Here is a 25770-nt window from a genome sequence, read left to right on the forward strand (position 1 = left end):
AAATCAGCAAGTAATGTATATTACCAAGTACTGTTTTAAATCAGTGAGTAGTGTACACTACAAATAACTGTCTTAAAGCAGCTAGTGTACACTACAAAATACTGTTTTAAAGCTCGAGTAATGTACACTACCAAGTACTGTTTTAAAGCAGTGAGTAGTGTACACTACAAAGTACCGTTTTAATGCAACGACTAGTGTACAATCAAAATACACTAGTGCACACTCCAAAATACTGCTTTAAAGCTGAGTAGGTTACACTCCAACATACTACAAAATGCTGCTTTAAATCATCGAGTAGTGTACACTACAAGTAATGTTTTAAATCAGCAAGTAGTGTACACTACAAAGTACTGTTTAAAATCAGCCAGTTGAGTACACTACAAAGTACTGTTTTAAATCAGTGAGTAGTGTACACTACAAAATACTGCTTTAAATCAGCAAGTAATGTATACTACCAAGTACTGTTTTAAATCAGAGTAGTGTACACTATAAATAACTGTCTTAAAGCAGCTAGTGTACACTACAAAGTACTGTTTTAAAGCAGCAAATAGTGTACACTGCAAAGTACTGTTTTAAAGCAGCGAATAGTGTACACCACAAAGTACCATTTTAAAGCAACGACTAGTGTACACTGCAAAGTAAAGTTTTAAATCAGCGATTAGTGTACACTCCAAAATACTGTTTTAAATCAGCCAGTTGGATATACTACAAAGTACTGTTTTAAAGCAGCGACTAGTGTACACTACAAAATACTGTTTTAAAGCAGCGACTAGTGTACACTACAAAGTACTATTTTAAAGCAGCCAGTTGAGTACACTACAAAGTACTGTTTTAAATCAGCGAGTAGTGTTCACTACAAATAACTGTCTGAAAGCAGCTAATAGTGTATACTACAAAATACTGTTTTAAATCAGCGAATAGTGTACACTACAAAATACTGTTTTAAATCAGCGAGTAGTGTTCACTACAAATAACTGTCTGAAAGCAGCTAATAGTGTACACTACAAAATACTGTTTTAAATCAGCGAGTAGTGTACACTACCAAGTACTGTTTTAAAGCAGCGAGTAGTATACACTACAAAGTACTGCTTTAAAGCAGCGAATAGTGTACACCACAAAGTACCATTTTAAAGCAGCGACTAGCGTACACCACAAAGTAAAGTTTTAAGTCAGCGATTACTGTACACTCCAAAATATTATTTTAAATCAGCCAGTTGAGTACACTACAAAGTGCTGTTTTAAAGCAGCAAGTAGTGTACACTACAAAGTACTGTTTTAAAGCAGCAAGTAGCGTATACTCCAAAAATACTGTTTTAAAGCAAGTGGTGTACAGTGCAAAGTACTACAAAGTACTGTTTTAAAGCAGCAAGTAGCGTATACTCCAAATACACTAGTGCACATTCCAAAATACTGCTTTAAAGCTGAGTAGTGTACACTGCAAAATACTGTTTTAAAGCAGCAAGTAGTGTACACTCCAAAATACTGCTTTAAAGCTGCAAGCAATGTACACTACAAAGTACTATTGTAAATCAGCTAGTGTGCAATAAAAAATGTCAAGAAAAATTTGAAATCACACATCTATATAGAGTCATGGAATCTTTATAGCACAGAAAGTAGCCACTTGGCCCATCGTATCTGCTCTGGCCGAAAAACAAGCCGCCCAGCCTAATCCCACTTTCCTGCATTTGGTCTGTAGCCCTGCAGGTTACAGGATCTAAGGTGCATATCCAGACACTTTTGAAATGAGTTGAGGGTTTCTGCCTCTACCACCCTTTCAGGCAGTGAGTTCCAGACCTTCACAACCCCCTGGGTGAAACCATTTTTCCTCATCTCTGCTCTAATCTTTCTACCAATCGCTTTAAACCCATGCCCCCTCGTCACTGACCTCTCTGCTAAAGTAAATAGGCCCTTCCCATCCACTCTATCTAGGCCCCTCACAATTTTGTATATCTCAATCAAATCTCCCCTCAGCCTCCTCTGTTCCAAGGAGAACAACTCCAGCCTATCCAATCTTTCCTCATAGCTGCAATTTTCCAGTCCTGACAAAATCCTCGTAAATCTCCTTAACGCACATTACTAAAGATCTTGAGTATAGGTCAGTAAGAGGCACACGATCAGTGATGGGAGACTTCAGCCTGAGTGAGACAGAGGCTGAGTGAGTATATTTGGGAATTCGGTTCAAATTGGGAATTCAACTGCTAAGGTTTTAGGTGAGGTTTACTGCAAGAAGTGCAACTTAGAAAGAGTGCTGGGAGTTGGGTAATTAAGGGAGTTAGGGAAGGAAGGGAAAGAGGTGCTTTTTTTGCTTTCTGCTTTCTAACTTTCTCAGCCTACAGGAAAATTTCAAAATAGTCTAGCAGCTGGTGGTAAAGGTTAATAAAATATATAAAAACAAAAGAAAAATATATAATTGAATAAAATAATTCAATTGTTAATTACAACACAGTAAGGATGCCAGGACAGGTGACGTATCACAGTTGCAGCATGTGGGAGCTCCTGGATGCCGGTTTGATCCAGGGCAAACATGTCTGCAGTAAGTGTTTGAAGTTTGAGCAGCTTCAGCTCAGAGTTTATGAGCTGGAGGCTGAACTACAGACACTGCGACGCATCAGGGAGGGGGAAAGTTACCTGGATTCTTTGTACCAAGAGGCAGTCACACATCTTAGGATAGGGTCTTCTGATTCAGTCAGTGGTCAGAGACAGGAGAGTGCGGCTGCAAGTGAGGCAGGTAAGGGGACGCAGAGGGCAGGAGCGCAAGGGCCTCAGCTTTTGCAATTGTCCAACAGGTTTGAGGTTTTTTCAGCTTGTATGGATTAGAGTGGGGGCTGCAGGGCGGATGAGCTAACTGGCTATGGCACCGTTGTACAGGAAGCCATTCAACTGGGGGTGAAAAACAGAAAGTAGTGGTAGTAGCAGATAGAATAGTCAAAGAGATTGACATCATTCTCTGCAGTAAAGAGCGCGAGTCCAGACATCTGTGTTGCCTGCCCAGTGCCAAGGTTTGGGACATCTGCTCAGGGCTGGAGAGGAACTTGCAGTGGGAGGGGAAGTTGTCATGGTTCATGTAGGTAGCAACAAGATAGGCAGGACAAAGAGGGAGGTTCTGCTTAGTCAGTGAGGACCTAGGCACCAAATTAAGAAGCAGAACCTCAAAGGTCATAATCTATGGACTATTACCTAAGCCACATGCAAATTGGCATAGGCCAAATCAGGTTAGGGAGGTGAATGTGTGGCTCAAAGACTGGTGTGGGAGAAGTGGGTTCCAGTTTGTGGGGTACTGGCACCAGTACTGGGGAAAGTGGGGGCTGTACCGCTGGTTTAGCCTACACCTGAACAGCGTTGGGACTGATGTTCTTGTGTACCGCCTAACTAGGGAAGTAGAGAGGGTTTTAAACTAAATAGTAGGGGCAAGGGATCAAATTTGTGAAGATGTGGTAAACCAAAGAGCAGAGACAAGGCAAAAGAAAAAGGTATTATTACGGGAAATGAAAAACAGACCATGACGCGAAGGTATAGAGAGTACAAATCTAACAGTAAATCAACAGATGAAACTAGAGGTTATAAAAAGAATAAAAGGATAAAACTAAAAGCTCTGTATCTGAATGCACATAGCATTCGAGACAAATCAGATGAACTGAGAGCGCACATAGAAATAAATAATTACGATTTGATAGACATTAAGGAGACATGACTGCAGCAGGGCATGGATTGGGACCTGAATATTGAAGGGTTTAGGGTATTTAAGAAGGACAGGAAGTGAGGAAAAGGTGGAGGGGTGGCTCTGTTAGTTAATGATGGTATTAGCACAATAGAGAGCATTGACCTAAGTTCAGGAAACCAGGATGTGGAAAAGGATTGGGTAGAGATGAGAAATGGTAAAGGCAAAAAGTCACTTGTGGGAGTTGTGTACAGCCCCCTAACAGTAACCACATGGTATTTTTGGGCATATAGGAAGAAATAATTGGAGTTTGTCAGAAAGGCACAGCGATAATCATGAGAGATTTTAATTGGCATATAGGCTGGAAAAGTCAGATGGGCAAAGATGGCCTAGATGAGGAGTACATTGAATGTTTTCGGGATAGTTTTTTAGAACAGCATGTTCTGCAGCCTACCAGAGAGCAGGCTATACTAGACCTGGTGTTATGCAATGAGTTGGGAATAATTAATGATCTCATAGTGAAGGCATTCCAAGGTAGCAGCGAACATAATGATTGAATTTTACATTCAGCTTGAGAGAGAGAGGAGTGGGTCTGAGGCTAAGTTTTAAAATTTAAATAAGGGCAATCATGAGGGCATGAAAGCTGAGCTGGCTAAAGTGAATTGTCCAATTAGGTTAAGGGATAGGTCAATAGAGATGCAGTGGCTAATATTTAAGGGGATATTTCAGAATGCACAGAATAGATACATTCCAACAAGTAAGAAAAAGTCCAAGGGACGGACACACCATCCATGGTTAACTAGGAAGGTTAAAGCTAGTACCAAACTTAAAGAAAAAGCATATAATTGTGCAAAGACAGGTTGCAGATCAGGAGATTTGACAGAATATAAGGAACAGCAAAGAATAACTAAAAGACTACTAAGGAGGGAAAAATTAGAGTATGAGAGAAAGCTAGCCAGAAATATAAAAACAGATAGTAAGAGTTTTTATAAATATTTTAAAAAGAAAAGTTAACAAAGTGAGCGTTGGTCCCATAGAAAGTGACTCTGGAGAAATGACAATCGAAAACAAGGAGATGACAGATGAATTGAACAGGTATTTTGCATCAGTTTTCACTATAAGAGATATAAGCAACATCCCAGAAGCAGCTATATACCAGGAAATGAAAGTGGGGAAGGAAGTCAGGAAAATTACAGTCACCAGAGAAACGGTACTGAATAAATTGTTGGAGCTGCGGGCTGACAAGAGCCCGGGTCCTGATGGACGTCATCCGAGGGTCTTAAAAAAAGTGAGATAGTTGATGCATTGGTTTTAATTTTCCAAAACTCCTCAGATTCGGGGAAGGTTGCATTAGGCAAATGTATCTCTGTTATTCAAAAAGGGAGGGAGACAGAAAGCAGGAAACTACAGGTCACTCAGCTTAACATCTGTCATAGGGAAATTGTTAGAACCTATTATTAAAGAAATTATAGCAGGGCACTTGGATAAACTCAAGGTAATCAGGCAAAGTCAACATGGCTTTGTGAAAGGGAAATAGTGTTTAACCAACCTTTTGGTGTTCTTTGAGGAAGTAACATGTGCTGTGGATAAAGGGGAACCAGTGGATGTACTATACCTAGATTTCCAGAAGGCATTTGATAAAGTACCACATCAAAGGCTATTGTGAAAAATTAAAGCTCACGGTACAGGGGATAATGTATTGGCATGGATAGAAGGCTGGCTGGCTAACAGGAAGCAGAGAGTAGGCATAAATGGGTCTTTTTTTCTGGTTGGCAAGATGTAATGAGTAGTGTGCCACAGGCATGAGTCCTGGGAGCTCAACTGTTTACAATTTATATAAATGACTTGGATGAAGGGATGGTTGCCAAATTTGCTGATGACACAAAGGTAAGTAGGAAAGTAAGTTGTGAAGAGTATGTAAAGAGGCTACAAAAAGAGGGTAAGTGAGTGGGCAAAGATCTGGCAAATGGAGAATAATGTGGGAAAATGTGAAATTGTCCAATTTGGCAGGAAGAATAAAAGAAAAGCAATGGAAGAGATGGCAGAGCTCTGAGGTGTAGAGAGATCTGGGTGTCCTAGTGCATGAATCACAAAAGGCTAGTATGTAAGTAAGGCAAGTAATTAGGAAAGCTAACAGAATGTTATCACTTATTGCGAGGGGAAGTGAATACAAAAGTAGGGAGGTTATGCTTCAGTTGTACAGAGCACTAGTGAGACCACATTTGGAGTACTGTGTACAGTATTGGTCACCTTATTTAAGGAAGGATGTAAATGCGTTAGAAGCAGTTCAGAGAAGGTTTACCAGGCTAATACTGGAATAGTGGGTTGTGTTATGAGGAACTAGGCTTATATCTGCTGGAGTTTAGAAGAGTAAGAGGCAACTTGATTAAAATATATAAGATTCTGACGGGTCTTGACAGGGTGGATGTAGAGAGGATTGTGTAAAAATCTAGAACTAGGGGTCACTGTTTAAAAATAAGGGGCCGCCCATTTCTAACAGAGATGAGGCAAAATGTTTTCACTCAGAAGGTTGTGAGACTTTGGAACTCTCTTCCTGAAAGGATGGTGGAAGCAGAGTCTTTGAATATTTTTAAGGCAGAGGTGGATAGATTCTTGGTAAGTAAGGGGGTGATAGGTTATTGAGGGTGGGTGGGATGCAGATTTCAGGTTACTATCAGATCAGACATGATCTTATTAAATGGTGGAGCAGGTGCCAGGGGTTGAATAGCCTACTCCTGCTCCTTGTTCGTATATTACAACAAGGCGATCATTAGTCAAACCTTTCTGTCAACATTTTACATTGAAACTCTGTAAACATTCCAAAGAGAAGTCTTTTTTTAATAAACGGTTATCTATAGCTTGCATTCATCACCGACCGTGCGCAGCATCTTGGGGGCTCTACATGTATAATGCTAACCACGTGACATGCAACAGTTCAGTTTGTGTCAACTTTAGGACGCACCTTTTTTGTTAAAAAATTGTCCAGTTGCCAGCCAATACCATAGTATTAACGTACAAGACAACGACTATACAGATTTTGAAGTTGAATCAGCAGTGGACTGAATCCAAATGTCGTCTTACAATGCCAAGTCTTATTTCTTTTAATTTGAAATTGCTTTCTGAGATTTATTTAATTAACTTCATTGGAATTATTGGATAATCAAAGTCTGACACAAAACTATTTATGACTGTTTAGAAAACAATTAAAATGACAAAATATTAATACTCCTCGCCATTGCATTGAAACCTAAAACAGTGATGCATTATCAACTTTAACCAGAAGCTGTGCAGGTGTGACTGAACTAAAGCTCATCCAATCCAGTGCTTGTAAACATTAAGCAGCAGTTATTACCACTAGCCTATCTATAATCTCAAGGTGCTCTCAACCTGAAGTCAGAGACTGGATAGTGTATGAATCTGAACTTTCTCACTGGTGCTAATTACAGCAGTGGACTGATCATTCAAGTGTCCTTCAGTGGGTTTCACAATGAGACACTGAGGAAGCAGGATGAGGAACAGTTGTACCCGTCAAACTTCCCATCCATTCAGCACACAGCAGAATAAATCTTTGGGGAGGTGGGTGGGGAGAAATAATTATAACACACAGTGAATTCAATTTCATCACTGATCTTATCATTCAGCAAAGCTGAACTCCAACTGCTGCTACCTTACCCCTTTTAACAACAAACCCATTGCTCTCAGTTAACGAGCCTAAACTATGAACAACAGAATAGATATTTTTGGAAAACCATCCCATTTAGACTGTTATCTGTGGAAGAGGAATGTGCAGGGTTACAGGGAGAAGACAGGGGAATGGCACCAGGTGCGTTTGCTCATTCGGAGAACAGATGCAGACACGATGGGCCGAATGGCCTCCCACCGCGTCGTAACAATTCTGTGATTACAGAGTTTTCAACCTTTCCTAAAGAATGACACAGGAACAGGAGGCAAATCATTTGAAAACTCAGAACAGCACTCACTGGGATCAAACTGCAGCATCTCCTTCCAGGTATCTAAATCAACAACTTCTGCCTAAGGATCTAGCTGTGAACAATGATGGGGTTCCTCGAATGACACATGAACTCGAATTCCAACACTCAGTCCTGGTTGAGTGTCAGGTATGAAGGGCCAGAAGTGGAAAACCTTGTTGTCAGACACCCACTCAGCTGCCTCGCTAACTCACTTATGGGAAAGAGCTAAAGCAGCATTCACTAACATTGTGAGCAATACAGGCTGAGCACCAGAAACTAAATCCCATCCAATTTGCTATCCTCCACTTCAACAATTCCTCCAATTCTCAGTTGGATCTTTCTGGCTTCCAACATTCTTATAATGAAGCTCAATCTAACCATTAGGAATACTATCTCACCTCCCTCCTGAATACTCTGACCTGAACATCAATGACAGACCCTCAGCTGGCTGTCAATGCACTGCTCTGTTCATCTGTTTATGTTGTAACAGCTCAGATTTCTGACAATTTTAACACAGAACAATACCTCACACATTTCACAGTGGTGTCATTAGAAATAAATGAACAATAGATAAATGACAAGATGAAGTAAGGTGGGGGAGGCTCATGTACAGCATAAACACAAGCATAGACCAGTCTGACTGAATAGCCTGTGTCTGTGCTGGACAAGTCTATGTAACACTATATCATATGGAAAAGGAATCTGCTGTCATTTTCTGAGGTTGTACAAGCAGGGACAGACCTCCCTTTCATATTCTTAATCTCTTCAGATTTCAGTTTAACCTTGTGGGTGTCTATTTTGCCATTTTGAAGTCATTTTACCCTTATTGTCTTTCAAAGTTTAATTGAGACAACCTTGATGCAGCCATCAGTTTTCACCCCTTCCCAGATTACTAAAACCTGTAATTTGCTATAAACATATCACCAAGCAGTTGGTGGCAGCCTGTACATGTCATATCCACTTTTCCTTCCTCAGAAAGGCAGTCTTATTCATACCATACAGACTCTGACAAATAGTCACCATCTAAACCATTTAGTGTCAGATGCTGACGGGCTTGCCAAGGATTGCCAACATCGGACTTCTCACTCCCCATTTTGAGCATTCTCACTTGTTTCTACCACAACTGTATCCTCTTCTTGACATATTACACAATCCACCCAGATCCAAGCCACATCCTTAAATCAGACCATCTCATGACAAGCAACATCTGCTTAAACCTGTCATCCTGGCTATCTCAGTCACCAGCTCACTGCCTATCATTCTGCCCAAGATAAAGCATTTCTTCTCACAGTTGTCCCACTAGTGTTAACCAATCGAGATCCTTTACAATGATATACACCAGGAAGCATGTGAAAATACCTTTTAATACAGGTTGTCAGATACTGATCCACAGAAGAGTATTTCTGCTGCCACTATTAGTTTTCTATTTTAAGTTGTTCCGAGTCAGGGACCCTGCAGCAATGCACACAGGCCATCCCTTAACTGACTAAACCTGCAAAACATCACTCTATGCTCGATCAGAATTCAAAGTGGCAGAGGCACAAATAAATCACAATTGTTTCACACAGGGGTCTGCAAGGTCATCAAGATTTGTGTCTCAGGCTGGGCGTATTGAGAGCAGTATGTCTTGAATATTCTCTAAGCTTTTTGATTGACGTGTCTGAGAGTTAAATACCTCAGTTAAATACCTTATCCCAGTCTTTCAGAGCTCTAAGATTCAGGCGGAAGATTCAGGATGAAAACAGTTAATATAAGCGCCTAGGAATGTATCAGTTTTTCCTTGAGTGTCCTTTATGAACATATGAATTAGGAGGAGTAGACCATTCGGCCCCTTAAGCCAGCTCTGCCATTCAATAAGATCATGATTCTGGTTGTGGCCTCAACTCTACATTCCTGCCAGTAACCTGTGACTCCCTTGTTAGTCAAGAATCTATCTACCTCAGCCTTAAAAATATTCATTGACCCAGACTCCACCGCGATCTGGGAAAGAAAGTTCTTAAGATTCACGGACCCTCAGAAAAAAATTCCCCTCATCTCAGTCTTAAATGGGAAACCTCTTATTTTTAAACTGTGTCCCTTGTTCTAGTCTCTCCCATAAGGAGAAACATCCTCTCAGCATCCACCCTGTCATGTCCCCTCAGGATCTTATATGTTTCAATAAGATCACCTCTAATTCTTCTAAACTCCAATGGGCACAGGCGCAGCCTGTCCAACCTTTCCCCATAAGATAACCCAGGTATCAGTCGTGTGAACTTCTCCAAACTGCTTCTAATGCATTTCCATCTTTCCTTAAATGAGACCAAAACTGTACACAGTACTCTAGGTGTGGACTCACTAACACCCTGTACAACTGTAGCAATATTGCTCTAATTTTATATTCCATTCTCCTTGCAATAACTGACAATATCCCTCTGTACCACAGAGTTCTGCAGTCTCTCTCCATTTAAATAATACACTGCTTTTCTATTCTTCCTGCCAAAGTGGGCAAGTTCACATTTTCACACATACTCCATGGGCCAAATTTTTACCCACTTAACCCATTTATGATGCTTTATAGGCTGCTTATGTCCTCTTCACAACTTACATTCTTGCCTATCTTTGTGTCATCAGCAAATTTAGAAATCATACATTGTCCCTTCATTCATGCAATTCGTATAAATTGTAAATAGTTGAGGCCCCAGCACTGATCCCTGTCGTACTCCACTCATCACATCTTGCCAACCCGAAAATGACCTATTTATGCCTACTCTGTTTCCTGTTGGCTCGCCAATCCTCTATCCATGCTAGTATGTTACCCCCTATACCATGGGCTCTTATTTTGTGCAGTAACCTTTTACGTGGTCCCTTGTCAAAAGCCTTCTGGAAATCTAAGTACAGCACATCCAAAGGTTCTCCTTTGTCCATGTTGCTTGTTACTTCCTCAAAGAACTCCAATAAATTAGTCAAACATGATTTCCCTTTTACAAATCCATGTTGACTCTGCCTGACTGTATTGAGATTTTCTAAGTGCCCCACTATACCCTCCTTAACAATAGATTCCAGCATTTTCCCTATGACAGATGCTAAGCTAACTGGCCTGTAGTTTCCTGCTTTCTGTCTCCCTCCTTTCTTGAACATTTGCTTTTTCCCAATCTGTTGGGGCCTTTGCAGAATCTAGGGAATTTTGGAAAATTAAAACCAATGCATCTACTAGTCAGCAGCCACTTAACTTTTAAGACCCTAGGATGAAGTCCATCAGGACCTGGAGACTTGTCAGCCTTTAGTTCTAATAATTTTCTCAGTACCCTTTCCCTGGTGATTGTAATTATTTTAAGTTCCTCCCTCCCTTCCACCTCCTGATTGACAATTATTTCTGGAATGTTATGTGTATCCTCTGCAGTAAAGACAGACGCAAAATATCTGTTCAATTCATCCGCCATTTCCTTACTTTCCATTAATCCCCCATCCTCACTCTTTAGAGAACCAATGCTTACTTTACTTTTTTCCCTTTTTAAATACCTGTAGAAACTCTGTTTTTATATGTCTATCTAGATTTCTCTACCACTCCTTCTTTATTCATGTTTTAGTCATTCTTTGCTATTCTTTATATTCTGTTCAATCTTCTGACTTGTCACTCATCTTTGCGGCCTTATACATTAAGTTTAAAACACTAGTCTTGGATCCATTCTTCTCTCCCTCAAGCTGAACATGAAATTCAATCATATTATGATCACTCCTAACTAGGGACGTCTTCACTATGAGGTCACTAATTAATCCTGTTGCATCGCACATTACCAGATCTAGAATAACCTGCTGTCTGGTTGACTCTAAAGCATGCTCTAAGAAACTGTCCCAAAAACACGATGAACTCATCATCCAGGCTACCTTTGCCAATCTGATTTGTCCAATGTATAAGTAGATTGAAATCACCCATGATTATCGCCATACCTTTCTCATGGGCCCCCAGTACTTTTTCCTGTATAGCTTGGCCTAGTGTAGTTACTGTTTGGAGGCCTATAATTCACTCCCACAAATGATTTCTTATCTTTACTATTTCTCATCTCCACCCAAACTAATAGTATACCTTGATCAAAGGTTACTGCGGTAAATAAAAAGCACATGGTACAGGGGGTAACTTATGGGCATGGATAGGAGATTGGCTAGCTAACAGGAAACAGAGGGCAGCCATAAATGGGTCTTTTTCTGGTTGGCAGGATATGACGAGTGGTGTGCCACAGGGATCAGTGCTGGGGCCTCAGCTTTTTACCATTTATATAAATGATTTGGGTGAAGAGGCAGGAGGTTTGGTTGCTAAATTTGCTGATAACACAAAGATAGGTAGGAAAGTAAATTGTGAAGAGGAGAAAAGAGGCTACAAGGGGACACAGATAAGTCAAGTGAGTGGGCAAAGATCTGACAAATAGAGTTTAATGTGGGAAAATGTGAAATAGTCCATTTTGGCAGGAAGAATAAAAATGAAGTATATTATTTAAATGGTGAGAGATTGCAGAGCTCTGAGATTCAGAGGGATCTGGGTGTCCTAGTGCATGAATCACAAAGGGTTAGTATGCAGGTACAGCAAGTAGTTGATAATAATAGAATGTTATCATTGTTATCATTTATTCTGAGAGGTATTGAATATAAAAGTAGGGAGGTTATGCTTCAGTTATACAGGGCACTGGTGAGACCACATCTGGAGTATTGTGTACAGTACTGGTCTCCTTATTTAAGGATATAAATACGTTGGAAGCAGTTCAGAGAAGGTTTACTGGAATTGGCAGGTAGTCTTATGAGGAAAGGTTGGACAGGTTAGGCTTGTATCCACTGGGATTTAGAAGAGGGAGAGGTGACCTGATTGAAACATATGAGATCCTGAGGGGTCTTGACAGGGTGGATGTGGAGAGGATGTTTCGTCTTGTGGGAGAATCTAGAACTAGGGGTCACTGTTTAAAATTAAGGAGTTGCCCATTTAAGAGAGATAAGGAGAATTTTTTTCTCTCAGAGGGCAGGGAGTCTTTGGAACTCCCTTCCTCAAAAGGCAGTGGAAGCCTAGTCTTTGCATGTTTTCAAGGCAAAGGTAGATATTCTTTTTTTTTTATTCATTCTCGGGACGTGGGCTTCACTGGCTGGGCCAGCATTTATTGCCCATCCTTAGTTGCTCGAGAAGGTGGTGGTAAGCTGCCTTCTTAAACCGCTGCAGTCTGTGTGGTGTAGGTACACCCACAGTGCTGTTAGGGAGGGATTCCAGGATTTTGACCAAGTGACAGTGAAGGAGCGGAGATATATTTCCAAGTCAGGATGGTGAGTGACTTGGAGGCCAACTTCCAGGTGGTGGCGTTCCCATCTATCTGCTGCCCTTGTCCTTCTAGATGGTCGTGGTCGTGGGTTTGGAAGGTGCTGTCGAAGGAGCCTTGGTGAATTTCTGCAGTGCGTCTTGTAGATGGTACACACTGCTGTTACGTGTGTCGGTGGTGGAGGGAGTGAACGTTTGTGGATGTGGTGCCGATCAAGTGTCAAGCTTCTTGAGGGAGCTGCACTCATCCAGTCAAGAGGAGGGTATTCCATCACACTCCTGACCTGTGCCTTATAGATGGTGGACAGGCTTTGGGGAGTCAGGCGGTGAGTACTCATCGCACAATTCCTAGCCTCTGACCTGCTCTTGTGGCTACAGTATTTATATGGCTAGTCCAGTTCAGTTTCTGGTCAATGGTAACCCCTAGGATGTTGATAGTGGGGGATCCAGTGATGGTAATGCTATTGTACATCAAGGGGCGATGGTTAGATTCTCTCTTGTTGGAGACAGGGTGAAAGGTTATCGGGGGTAGGCAGGAGGTTAAAGTCAAATCAGCCATGATCTTATTGAATGGCGGAGCAGACTCAAAGGGCCAAGTGGCCTACTCCCGCCCCTAGTTCATATCTCCAGAACTGAGGTAATCGCTCTCTATTGTACCAATGTCATCCTTAATTAAGTTACCTCTGCAACTTTTCCTAGCTTCCTGTCCTTCCTAAATATCATGTGCCCTTGAATATTCAGGTCCCAGTCTTTGTCATCTTGCAGTTTGAGAATCACTGGAACACGATCAAAGTTAAACCAATTTTCGCCCCCTCAGTTCCTGAAACAAGTAAATTAGATGCACTGTTAGGAGTAAATGTGAGCAATTCAAAAGAATGAAACCACAGATTACAATTAATAATTACACTGCATTGCTGTCAGCCACAGAACAAAAAAATGTAGAAAAACATTGGCAGTGCATCATTAAAGTACTGAGATGAAAAGGGCTGCAAACTCAGTGAAATACGCAGAGTAACACAGTCAGTCCCATTGTCCCGCTCTGTCCCCTGCACATTTATTTCCTTCAAGTGCCCATCCAATTTCCTTTTCAAATTATTCATTGTTTCCCCTTCCATCATCCCCGTGGGCAGTGAGTTCTAGGTCATCACCATCACTGTGTAAAGAAGTTCTTCCTTACAGCCCCCTGTCTGTCTTGCCCAAAACCTTAAATCTGCGTCCCCTCGTCCTTGTTAGATCAGCTAGTGGGAACAGCTTTTCTTTGTCTACCTTATCTAAGCCTGACATCATCTTGTATGCCTCAATCAAATCTCCTCTCAAGCTCTTCTGCTCCATGGAGAACAACCCCAGCTTCTCAAACCTACCCTTCCATACGCTTTACTAACCACACCCTCAGTATGTTCTGCCACCTTCAAAGGTCAATGCACATGAGCATCCCCCCCCACTGAGCCTCCAATCCTACACATGCTTTAGAGCTGTGCCATTTATTCCATACTCTTCTCCTAATCACCTCACACTCCTGTATTAACTCCTGTCACTTGTCTGTCTATTTGTACTAGCCTGTCTACATCCTATTACAGTTATTGCCCATTTTAAGTTGTTCCGCTTTTAACGTGAAACAGTTAATGGGGCCGATATTCACGTTTAGAACCATAGAACCATAGAAAAGTTACAGCACAGAAGGAGGCCATTCAGCCCATCTTGTCTATGCCAGCCCGAGGGCACCCAGGTGCCCTTTCTAATCCCACCTTCCTGCACACAGCCCATAGCCCTGCAGCTTACAGCACTTAAGATGCAGATCCTTTTAAGAGTTTAGAGTTTCTGCCTCTACCACCAACTTGGACAGCGAATTCCAGACACCCACTACCCTCTGCGTAAAACATTCTTCCTCGTGTCCCTGCCACATGACCTTCTGCCACTTATCTTGAATCTACGTCCCCTGGTTCTAGAATTCTCCACCAAGGGAAACAATTTTATCCTGTCCACGCTATCTATTCCCCTCATAATTTTTTACAACTCAATCAAGTCACCTCTCAGCCTTCTTTGTTCTAAGGGAAATAACCCCAACCTATCCAATCTCTCCTCGTAGTTACACTTTTCTAACCCTGGCAACATTCTTGTAAACCTCCTCTGCACTCTCTCCAGAGCTATTACGTCCTTCCTGCAATGTGGTGACCATAACTGCACACAATACTCCAGTTGTGGCCTCACCAATGTTTTCTACAATTCCAACATTATATCCTTACTTTATATTCTATACCTCTGCCAATGAAGGAGAGCATTCCATATGCCTTCTTTACAACCTTATCTACTTGAACTGCTGCCTTCAGGGACCTGTATACTTGTACGCCAAGATCTCTCACTTCACCTCTTAGTATATTCCCATTTATTGTGTAATCCCTGTAACTGTTTGACCTCCCTAAATGTATGACCTCACATTTCTCTGTGTTAAAATCCATCTGCCACTTTACCGCCCACTCCACCAACCCATCTATATCGTTTTGGAGATTATGGCTATCCTCTACACTATCCACTACTCGGCCAATCTTTGCGTCATCTGCAAATTTCCCAATCGTGCCCCCCACGTTCAGGTCCAAATCGTTAATATATAACACAAACAGCAAGGGTCCCAAAACCGAGCCCTGTGGAACACCACTTGAGACAACTTTCCATTCGCAAGGGCATCCATCGACCATTACCCTTTGTTTCCTGTTACAAAGCCAACCTTTTATCCAGTTTGCCACATTACCCTGAATCCCATGGGCTTTTACTTTCCTGACCAATCTGCCATATGGGACCTTGTCAAATGCCTTGTTAAAATCCATGTACACAACATCCACTGCACTACCTTCATCAACCCTTCTTGTCACTTCCTCAAAGAATTCAATCAAATTTGTGAGGCAAGACCTTCCTTTAACAAATCCATGCTGACCATCCCTGACTAGTCCATGCCTTTCCACATGACAGTTAATCCTATCTCTCAGGATTGATTCTACTAATTTGCTCACCACTGATGTAAGACTAACTGGTCTATAATTGTTTGGCATTTCCTTGGATCCTTTTTTAAACAATGGAACTACGTTTGCATTTCTCCAGTCCTCCGGTATCTTCCCTGTATCTAGTGAAGATTGGAAAATCATCCTCAGAGCATCTGCTATCTCCTCCCTGACTTCCTTCAGCAGCCTCGGAAACAATCCTGGTGACTTATCAACTTTCAAGGATTTCAACCCTTCAAGTACTTCCTCTCTCTTTATGACTATCCCATCCAATATCTCGCAGTGTTCCTCCTGGGCTACTATATCTACATCCTCCCTTTCCTTTGTATTTATGTTAGCTATGAACCCTGTTTCTTGACTAATTATACTTGTACAGTACTACTCTATACTTTTTTTTAGCTCCTACCTCAGTATTAAGCAATAATAACTTTAATAGATTGAAAAAAAAAACTCACCAGGATTTACTCACCAATCAGCTGCTTTTTTAAAAAATCCACTTTCAGAATAGTGTCCCTCGCAGGTCTGGTGCACTCCTGAAGGTACTGCCTCGCCCTCTTTTTTTTTTGGTTTGAGGAGGAGGGAGGGATGGAAACACTACAGCAATGTAATGTTTGGGGCTATTCCGTTCTTTGACAGTGGGTCCTCCTCAATCCCCTTCTGAGTTGCGGTGTCTGCGCTGACTTTTCCCAGAATGCTTCAGTCACTTCTCACTACTGCCCTCTGTTGGATGCTCTTCCTCCTGTTGAGTGTAAGAGTTCTTCTCCTCGATCCCCGAGTTGCGGTGTCTGCGCTGACTTCTCCCAGAATGCTTCAGTCACTTCTCACTACTGCCCTCTGTTGGATTCTCTTCCTCCTATTGAGTGCAAGAGTCCTTCTCCTCGATCCTCTTCAGAGTTGCGGTGTCTGCGCTGACTTCTCTCAGAATGCTTCAGTCATCTCTCACTACCGCCCTCTGTTGGATGCTCTTCCTCCTGTTGAGCTTTGGGAGTTTAATTTTAACATTGTTTCACACAGGGTCTGACATAGGGTCATGGGGCCAGGTATTTTGGAGCGGCTTCTCCCGCTTGTCAACTCTCCCGCGAGCGGCTTACCTCTGCAACCCGAAGCTGCTGTTCCTGCCTCTCACTGCTCATCTCTCAAGCCCTCGCTCACAGCAGGGTTCAAGAAAAGAAAGCGATATGAGAGAGCCGTGGGGGGGGGGGGGGTAACAGGAGGCTTAGTGGTGAAGGGGGAGGCCCGTAGAAAGAGTCAGCATTTTTCTTTTATACTTTTAAATTTATTTTAATAGTTACTTAAATTACGAATATAGGAATTTAGCAATGCAAAGTATTTCAACTTACAGGATTTAATAATTTGCTTTTTTTCTGATGAGAAAGGTCCTGCAGAACTTAACTAGCTTTTACATTAGCCATAATGGGAAAATGTGATGCGCTTAACATGTTTCATTTAACGCTGCACTTTTTAGGAACTCACCAACAACATTAGGGACTGCACAGTTAATTGGTATCATCCTCACTGTTTGTCACACCCCCATGTTTGGCATCATCAACAAATTTTGAAATTTTACTCTAAATTCCAACATACAAGTCATCTATAAACATCAAAAAAGCATTGGCCCTTGGGGAACACCACTGTCTACCATCCTCCAGTCTGAAAAATAACCATTCACTGCAACTCGCTGAGTCCTGTCCTTGAGCCAATATTTTATACAAGTTGACACTGACCCTGCTATTCCATGACCTACAGTTTTGTTAACCAGCCTTTTATGTGATTCTTTGTCGAATACTTTCTTAAAATCCACATAGACAACATCCACCACATTCCATTCATCAACCTTCTCTGTAACTTCGTCAAAAAATTCAATTAGATTAGTCAAACACGATTCCCCTTTTACAAATCTGTGCTGACTCTCCTTAGTTAACTCAAGCTTCTCCAAGTGTCTGTTGATCTTTTTTCCCTGATTATTGTTTCTAAATCCCTACCGATCACCAATGTTAAACTGTCCAGGCCGGACAGTTACTAGTAACTATAGAACTGTGGTTACTAGAACTGTCCTTACACACTTTCTTAAGGGTGTCATGTTTTCCACTCTCCAATCCTCTGGCACATTCTCCATATCTAGGGAAAATTGGAAAATTATGACAAGCCGTTCCACTATCTCCATTTCCACTTCCTTCAGCAACTTGGGATGCAGGTCATCCAGACCAGGCAACTTATCCACTTGAAGCATAGCCCAGCCTTTCCAGTACATCCTGGTTTTCAATTGTCACTCCATCCATCTCTGCTTCCACCAATATTTTGTCAGCATTCTCTTCCTCAGTAAACATTAATTCAAAGAACCCATTAAGTATTATAGCCATGTCCTGTGCCTCTAAGCATATCTTTTTATTCCTAATAGGAGCCACTCTACCTCTTATTACCCACTTACTATTGACATGCTGGGAGAAGATTTTTGGGTTCCCTTTTGTGTTAACTGCCATTCTGTTCTCATATTCTCTTTGCCCATCGCATTTTCCTCTTCACTTTCCCCCTCAACTTGCTGTATGAGGACTAGATCTCGCATGAAGAATTCACTTGACATGCATTACAAACCATCTTTTTTTGATTCATCATGTTCTCTATTTTCATCATCATCCAAAGTTCCTTGACCTTTCCCTTTTGTTGGAATGTACCTCCCTTGCACCGGAAACATCTCCTCCTTAAAGATCACCCTTTGTTCTTGTTACATATTTTCCTGTCAGTCTTCGGTTCGATTTCATTCTGGCTAGATCCCTTTGCATTGAAGTTTGTCCTCTTCCACTTTAAACTTCTGGTTTTGATTGTTCCTGGCTCTCCTCCATTACTAATCTAAACCTTATATGATGATCACTCTTACCCAAGTGCTTGGTCCACCTCATTTCCCAGCACCAGATCCAGCAATGCTTCCTTCCTGGTTGGACTGAGAACAAATTGCTGTAACAATTCTGTGAATCCGTTACTGATTCTGGTCAAAGAACCTCCCTTGAACACATTTCAGAAATTCCACCCCCCCACCCGCCTCCCCTTATCCTTTACTTTAACATTATGCCAATCGATATTTGGCTAATTAAAGTCCCTCAGTGTCACCACTCTATAGCTCTTGCACATTTCTGTGATTTCTCTGCAGATTTGTTCCTCTACCTATCACTATTTGGAGACCTATAGAATACCCGCTAATAATGTGATCAGACCCTTTTTGCTTCACAACTCTAACCAAATGGATTATGTCCTTGGCCCCTCAAGGACATCCGCTTTCCAAACCCTACAATGTCTTCCGTAATCAGTTACTGCCACCCCATCTCCCTTTTATCCTTCCCTATCTTTTCTAAACATTTTATATTAAGCACCCGGTCCTCGCCATTGTTCAGCCACATTTCCATTATTGCCATAACATCATTTTCCCACACGATTATTTGTGCTTGTAGCTCACCAAGCTTAGTTATCACACTTTGTGCATTTACACATATGCACAATGGATGGGCAATAAATGCTGGCCCAGTCAGCGATGCCCACATCCTGTAAAAGAATTTAAAAATCATGCATTCTAAACCTGTGTTCCTGAGAGCCTGATTCTACCAAATATGGAACTACTTCCTTCTCCAATACTGCTCAGCAGCTTTATGCAGCTTATTCCTCTTTTCTCTTTCTATATGCTGGTGCCTAACCCCTGCCAATTTAGTTTAAAGACTCACAAACCACACTAGTGAACCTCTCCAAGGACATTGTTCCCAGTCCTGTTGAGGTGCAACTTGTCCCTTTTGAATAGGTGACGCATGCCCCAGAACTGGTCCTAATGCCCCAAGAATGTGAAGTTCTCCCTTCTGATAATATTTCAAGCCAGACATTGGCCCACACCATCTTCCTTTTCCTCCTCTTGCTGGAGCATGGCATAGGTAGTAATTTGGCATCCGAAACATCCCTCATTTTTGATCGTGTCACTTTTCCAATGAAGACATTATCCCTCACAGAAATGTATTTTCATTGATAATTATGAATTAATCATTTAAATACTTTCCATTGCTGATCTGTCATATCTTTGAGTCTCATTTCTCAATCCATCTTACCCATTCTCAAATCTCTGGAATTGGGGTTGTTTAAATTTAAGAACCTGATCAATCACAATCACAATATAATGTTCAATCATATTATTATTATGTTTCCCTGTGGATCTTTTACAATAAGATATCTAATAAACCATGTTTCATTACACAATACTATATCTAAAATCGCCTTTTGGTTCCTCAGTATAGTATTCTACAAAACTGTCTCAAAAATCCTTCCATGAATTCAGTTTCCCAGTCCATATGAAGATTCAAGTATCCCACAATTATTGCATTGTCCAGTTGCATACTTTGTCCAACTCTATGATTACTCTTCAGGGCCTAGAAATTCTCCTACCAGTATTTGCTGCTCTTTGTTGTGGTGTTGCTCCCTCCATATTGATGCTTCATCTTTATTTTCTGAATGAAGATCGCTTCTCATTACTGCCTTTATGTCATCCCTTATTATCAGAGCCAGCCTGCCTCCTTTCCCCTTCTGCCTGCCTTTTCGAAAAGTTGAACGTCCTGGAATATTTAGTTCCCAACCTCAGTCACCCTACAAACACATCTCTGCAATCGCTACTGGATCAAATTATCTCTATTATTGAAACTTTTTCTGTTGTTATCTGAATGTTATAGCAGCTTTAATATTAACTTATTAATATCTTTCTCTGATGTAGCCTTAGTCACTGATGGTCAATTATCCTGCCTCCACCGCCCTTGACACAATCTCGCTCCTTCTGACTGCCCGCACTGTCTCATCACCCTCACCAATGTCACTGTCTCCAGGCTCCCCTCCTGTCTGCTTTTCCTTCACACTCTGTCACGATCCCTTTACCAATACGAACCGTTCTGTCCCCCCTCCCTCCCCTCCCTCTCTGTCACCCCCTCCCTCCCCTCCCCTTCTGTCACCCCCTCCCTCCCCTCCCCCTCTGTCACCTCCTCCCCCTCTGTCATCCCTCTCCTCCCCTACCCCCTCTGTCATCCCCTCCCCCTGTCACCCCCTCCCCCCTCTCCCTCTGTCACCCCCTCCCCCTCTGCCACCCCCTCCCCCTCTGTCACCCCCTCTATCATCTCCTCCCTCCCCTCCCCCCTGTCATCCCCTCTCTCCCCCTCTGTCACCCCCTCCCTCCCCTCCCTCCCCCTCTGTCACCCCCTCTATCATCTCCTCCCTCCCCTCCCCCTCTGTCACCCCCTCCCTCCCCCTCTGTCACCCCCTCCCTCCCCTCCCTCTCCCTCTGTCATCCCCTCCCTCCCCTCCCCCTCTGTCACCCCCTCCCTCCCCCTCTGTCACCCCCTCCCTCCCCCTCTGTCACCCCCTCCCTCCCCTCCCTCCCCCTCTGTCACCCCCTCCCTCCCCTCCCTCCCCCTCTGTCACCCCCTCCCTCCCCTCCCTCCCCCTCTGTCACCCCCTCCCTCCCCTCCCCCTCTGTCACCCCCTCCCTCCCTCCCCTCCCCCTCTGTCACCCCCTCCCTCCCTCCCCTCCCCCTCTGTCACCCCCTCCCTCCCCTCCCCCTCTGTCACCCCCTCCCTCCCCTCCCCCTCTGTCACCCCCTCCCTCCCCTCCCCTCCCCCCCCCTCTGTCACCCCCTCCCTCCCCTCCCCCTCTGTCACCCCCTCCCTCCCCTCCCCCTCTGTCACCCCCTCCCTCCCCCTCTGTCACCCCCTCCCTCCCCTCCCTCCCCCTCTGTCACCCCCTCCCTCCCCTCCCCCTCTGTCACCCCCTCCCTCCCCTCCCTCCCCCTCTGTCACCCCCTCCCTCCCCTCCCCCTCTGTCACCCCCTCCCTCCCCTCCCCTCCCCCCCCTCTGTCACCCCCTCCCTCCCCTCCCCCTCTGTCACCCCCTCCCTCCCCTCCCCTCCCCCCCCTCTGTCACCCCCTCCCTCCCCTCCCCCTCTGTCACCCCCTCCCTCCCCTCCCCTCCCCCCTGTCATCCCCTCCCTCCCCTCCCCCTCTGTCACCCCCTCCCTCCCCCTCTGTCACCCCCTCCCTCCCCTCCCTCCCCCTCTGTCACCCCCTCCCTCCCCTCCCCCTCTGTCACCCCCTCCCTCCCCCTCTGTCACCCCCTCCCTCCCCTCCCCCCCCCTCCCCCACCCCCACCCCCACCCCCTCTCTCTGTCACTTCTTCCTTCCCCCTCCCCCGTCACATTCCCTCCCCATCACTCCCCCTCCTCTCTCTGTAAATCCCGGAGCCTCACTCGGTGTCGGTATAACTCCGGGCCCGCCGCTTGGTGAAAGCCGGTTCCTCACCATTCCCGGTTCCGTCTCCCGAGCTCCAGGCAGGGTCGGCAGCCCCCACAATCGAGCGCCCAGTCACGATCGCGATCAGGCCGCAGTAATCGAGAGCAGAGTGCCCCGATCCGCCGCAGTAACCGCAATTCGCCAGAGGGGGCGCTCTAAGCCAGGGCAAAGGCCATAGGCTCGCGTCAACTTGTGGAATGGCCAATGAGCTGCATTGGCTGCATTGGCCAATCAGAGTGAGGCTGCATTGGCCAATCATGATGTGTCTGAGTTGGCCAATCAGGGTGAGGCTACCAGTGTATTGACAAATCAGAGTGAGGCATTGTAGTTTAAAAATAGGGAAGTCTTGTTACAACTGTACAGGGTGTTGGTGAGGCCGCACCTGGAGTACTGTGTCCAGTTTTGGCCCCTGTATGTAAGAAAGGATATATTGGCATTGGAGGCAGTTCAAAAGTGATTCACTAGGCTGATTCCTGGGATGAAGGGGTTGACTTATCAGGAACAGCTAAACAGGTTAGGCCTTTATTCATTAGAGTTTAAAAGAATGAGGGGTGACCTTATTGAAACGTACAAGATTCTGAAGGGGCTTGACAGGGTAGATGTTTCCACTAGTGGACATAGTTACAGAATAAGGGGACACTCATTTAAAACAGATGCGAAGAAATTTCTTCTCTCAGGAACTAGTGAATGTCTGGAATTCTCTACCCCAGAGGGTTGTGGAGGCTAGATCACTGAAAGTATTTAAAGAGGAGGTGCATAGATTTTTGAAATATTGGGGAGCTGAGGGCCATGAGGAGCTGGCACGAAAGAAGAGTTGAGGCCTGGGACAGATCAGCCATGATCTTATTGAATGGCCGGGCAAGCTTGAGTGGCTGTATGGCCTATTACTGCTCCTATTTATTATGTTCTTATTAGCCAATCAGGGTGAGGCAGTGCCAGTCCCAGGAAGCCATTTTAGTCTGTTCTCTTATGAAGAAAACCCCATCAGGATAATTTAAACATCAAGCCTAATTGAACCAAAGAGCAAGGAAAAGTAAATTAATTCATATTTTTGCGCACATCTGCCATCTCTCAGCCTCTCCATTCCTCATCTCTCTGCAGAATCTCTGTTCATTTGTGGGGCCTTGTATCATGGCCTTGATGGAAATCTGGCTGAGGGGGTGATGACACCTTTCCCCTTATTGAAGCCTCCCCGCCTGGCTATATCTTTCATCACTTGAACCCATCAAAGACCATTGTGGCGGTGGAGTGGCTATTATAACCAAATCTCACTTGGTCTATCTACTTTCTCCTCCTTTGAGCACGCTGTTCCACCTCTCTCACCTCTCATTTAAAACCCTGACTCTACCATTTATCCTAGTTCCATATCAACTTTCTCACCAAGATACCTTCATTGCTTTCTCCCTCAGCCTCTGCAGAGAGAATTCTTAGCCTTGGTGATTTCAGCCTCCATCTCAACTCATCATATTCCCTCTTCTCTGAGTTCACTGCCCACTTATGCTCCCTAAATTTATCTCCATGTTAAGTCCCCAATTATAAACACAGCCACTGCGCTTGACCTTGCCATCTCACGTGGCCTCAGGATCCCCATTGTATCAATTACAGATCAGGCCACCTCTGATCACTTCCTTGTATTGCTCTCCAACCACATCCTGCTTCCCTCTCCAAATACTACTTTCTTCGGTATTGGCCTCTGGAAAAAATTCTCTCACAATTCATTTACAACTGCATTCTCAAAATCCTAACTGCCTAACCTTTGGCCATCCATTCACCATAACATTTCTGCGGTTACTGATCTGTTCAACCACAACCTCACTTCCACCTTCAACACCCTAGTCCTCATTAAAACCATTACTCTCTCTCACCCTGGCTGTTTCCCCCTGGTATGGTCCTCATCTCCACTTCCTTAAATCCAAGGGACACAGGCTTGAATGGATATGGTGGACGACTGGTTGAACCATTCACTTGGCTGGACCACATAAAGCAAATCCTGCTGCGGTCTGCTAAAAGCTATCACTGTTTCAGGATCATCTTGGAATGCAAAGATAACCCCGGCTTCTTTTTTCTACTGCAAACCGTCATCTTAAACCCCTCTCCCCATTTCCCCCCCTCTCATCTCCAACAAGTGTGAGGAGATCACGGATCTCTTTGTCATTAAGAGACAACCTGATTAGCTGCCTCTGCCACTTCCTGCCCTTCCACTCGCCCACTGGGCCTAACTGCTTCTTAGGTTCGCCCCCTGGCCCTCGCCCTGAATTTGTGTTTTTCTCTAGTTTTTCTCCTATCTCCCCTCATGCTCTCCCTGAGCTTACAAGAACACAAAAAATAGAAGCAGGAGTAGGCCATTCGGCCCCTCAAGCCTGCTAAGCCATTCAATAAGATCATTGCTGATCTGATTGTTGCCTCAACTCCACATTCCATCTAGCTCCATAATCCTTGATTCTCTTTTCAAACAAAAATTGTTCGAACTCAGCTTTGAATATATTCAATGACCCAGCTTCCACATAATGGGTTGGAGCTGAGGTGATATCCCATCAACATACCAGTTATGATGAGCTCATAGAATGTCAAATGAAGTCTTTCAATCTTCATGGGGCCAACAGGTCCAGCAGCCATTGTCCTTTAGATCTCTTCCATTGAAATGGTGACGGGTAGTCACTTTGCACCTGGAAACCCATTTGCATTTTCAAATAACTTCCCAGATATTTTGTCTCTGACTATCCAGACACCACAAATAGAAGTCACCTGACTTTCTGGAAACTGTTCTTAGAGAGTACAGGATCCATTATTCTATGCTGCTTCCATTTCAAAAATACAAGAGTCCACTGCCCTTTACAGGCATGAAGTGACCATCATGTGGATCAGCTACATATTGGATTCACATTGTGGGTCTGATACATATTGGATTTCTATTGTTGGTCTGTTATGCAGTGGATTCCTGTCGTGGTCTGATACATGGGCCTTCTGAAGAAGAGTCGTACGGACTCGAAACGTTAACTCTGTTATTCTCTCCACAGATGCGGCCAGACCTGCTGAGTAATTCCAGTATTTTATGTTTTTATTTTGGATTTCTATTGTTGGCCTCTTGTTGTAGATCAGCTACATAGTGGATTCCCATTGTGGGTCTGATACATCGCAGATGCCTATTTCGGGTCTGCCATCTAGTAGATTCTCATTGTGGGCCCTCTATATTGCAGATTCCCATTGTAGCTCTGCCACATTTTGGATTCCGATCGCAGGTCTGCTACATCGTGGATTCCTATTGATGGGCGGACACATTGAGAATTTCCATTCTTCTGCAAGACTGTGGCTTCCTATTGGACTTCTACATAGTGGATTCAGATTGGTAACCTTAGGAGTCCCAATGGGAACCTGGTACATTTTGGATTTACATTGAATTGTGATCTTGTGGATTCTAATTCATCGTTACACACTGATTCCTATTGAGAGCTTTATTCATAATGGATAACATTTGGTCTGCAACACAGTGGATTCCCAAAAGGATCTTGGTAGAGGGGGAGATTTTATTTTTATTCACTCATGGGATGTGGGCATCACTGGCTGGGCCAGCATTTA

The 25770-nt window shown here is 43.7% G+C and overlaps 1 protein-coding gene across 1 annotated transcript in view; it reads right to left on the reverse strand.

Moving 5' to 3' along the window:
* Positions 1 to 17027, reverse strand: part of akap11 (A kinase (PRKA) anchor protein 11) — a 118177-nt gene extending 101150 nt beyond the window's left edge. The window contains 2 exon segments of the mRNA XM_078560612.1: positions 13583 to 13613; positions 16986 to 17027. Of these exon segments, the coding sequence (XP_078416738.1) occupies positions 13583 to 13613; positions 16986 to 17027 (73 nt within the window).
* Positions 17028 to 25770: the final 8743 nt, after the last annotated feature.

This window comes from Cetorhinus maximus, chromosome 16 (assembly GCF_964194155.1).
Source record: "Cetorhinus maximus chromosome 16, sCetMax3.hap1.1, whole genome shotgun sequence".
Classification (NCBI taxonomy): Eukaryota; Metazoa; Chordata; class Chondrichthyes; order Lamniformes; family Cetorhinidae; genus Cetorhinus; species Cetorhinus maximus.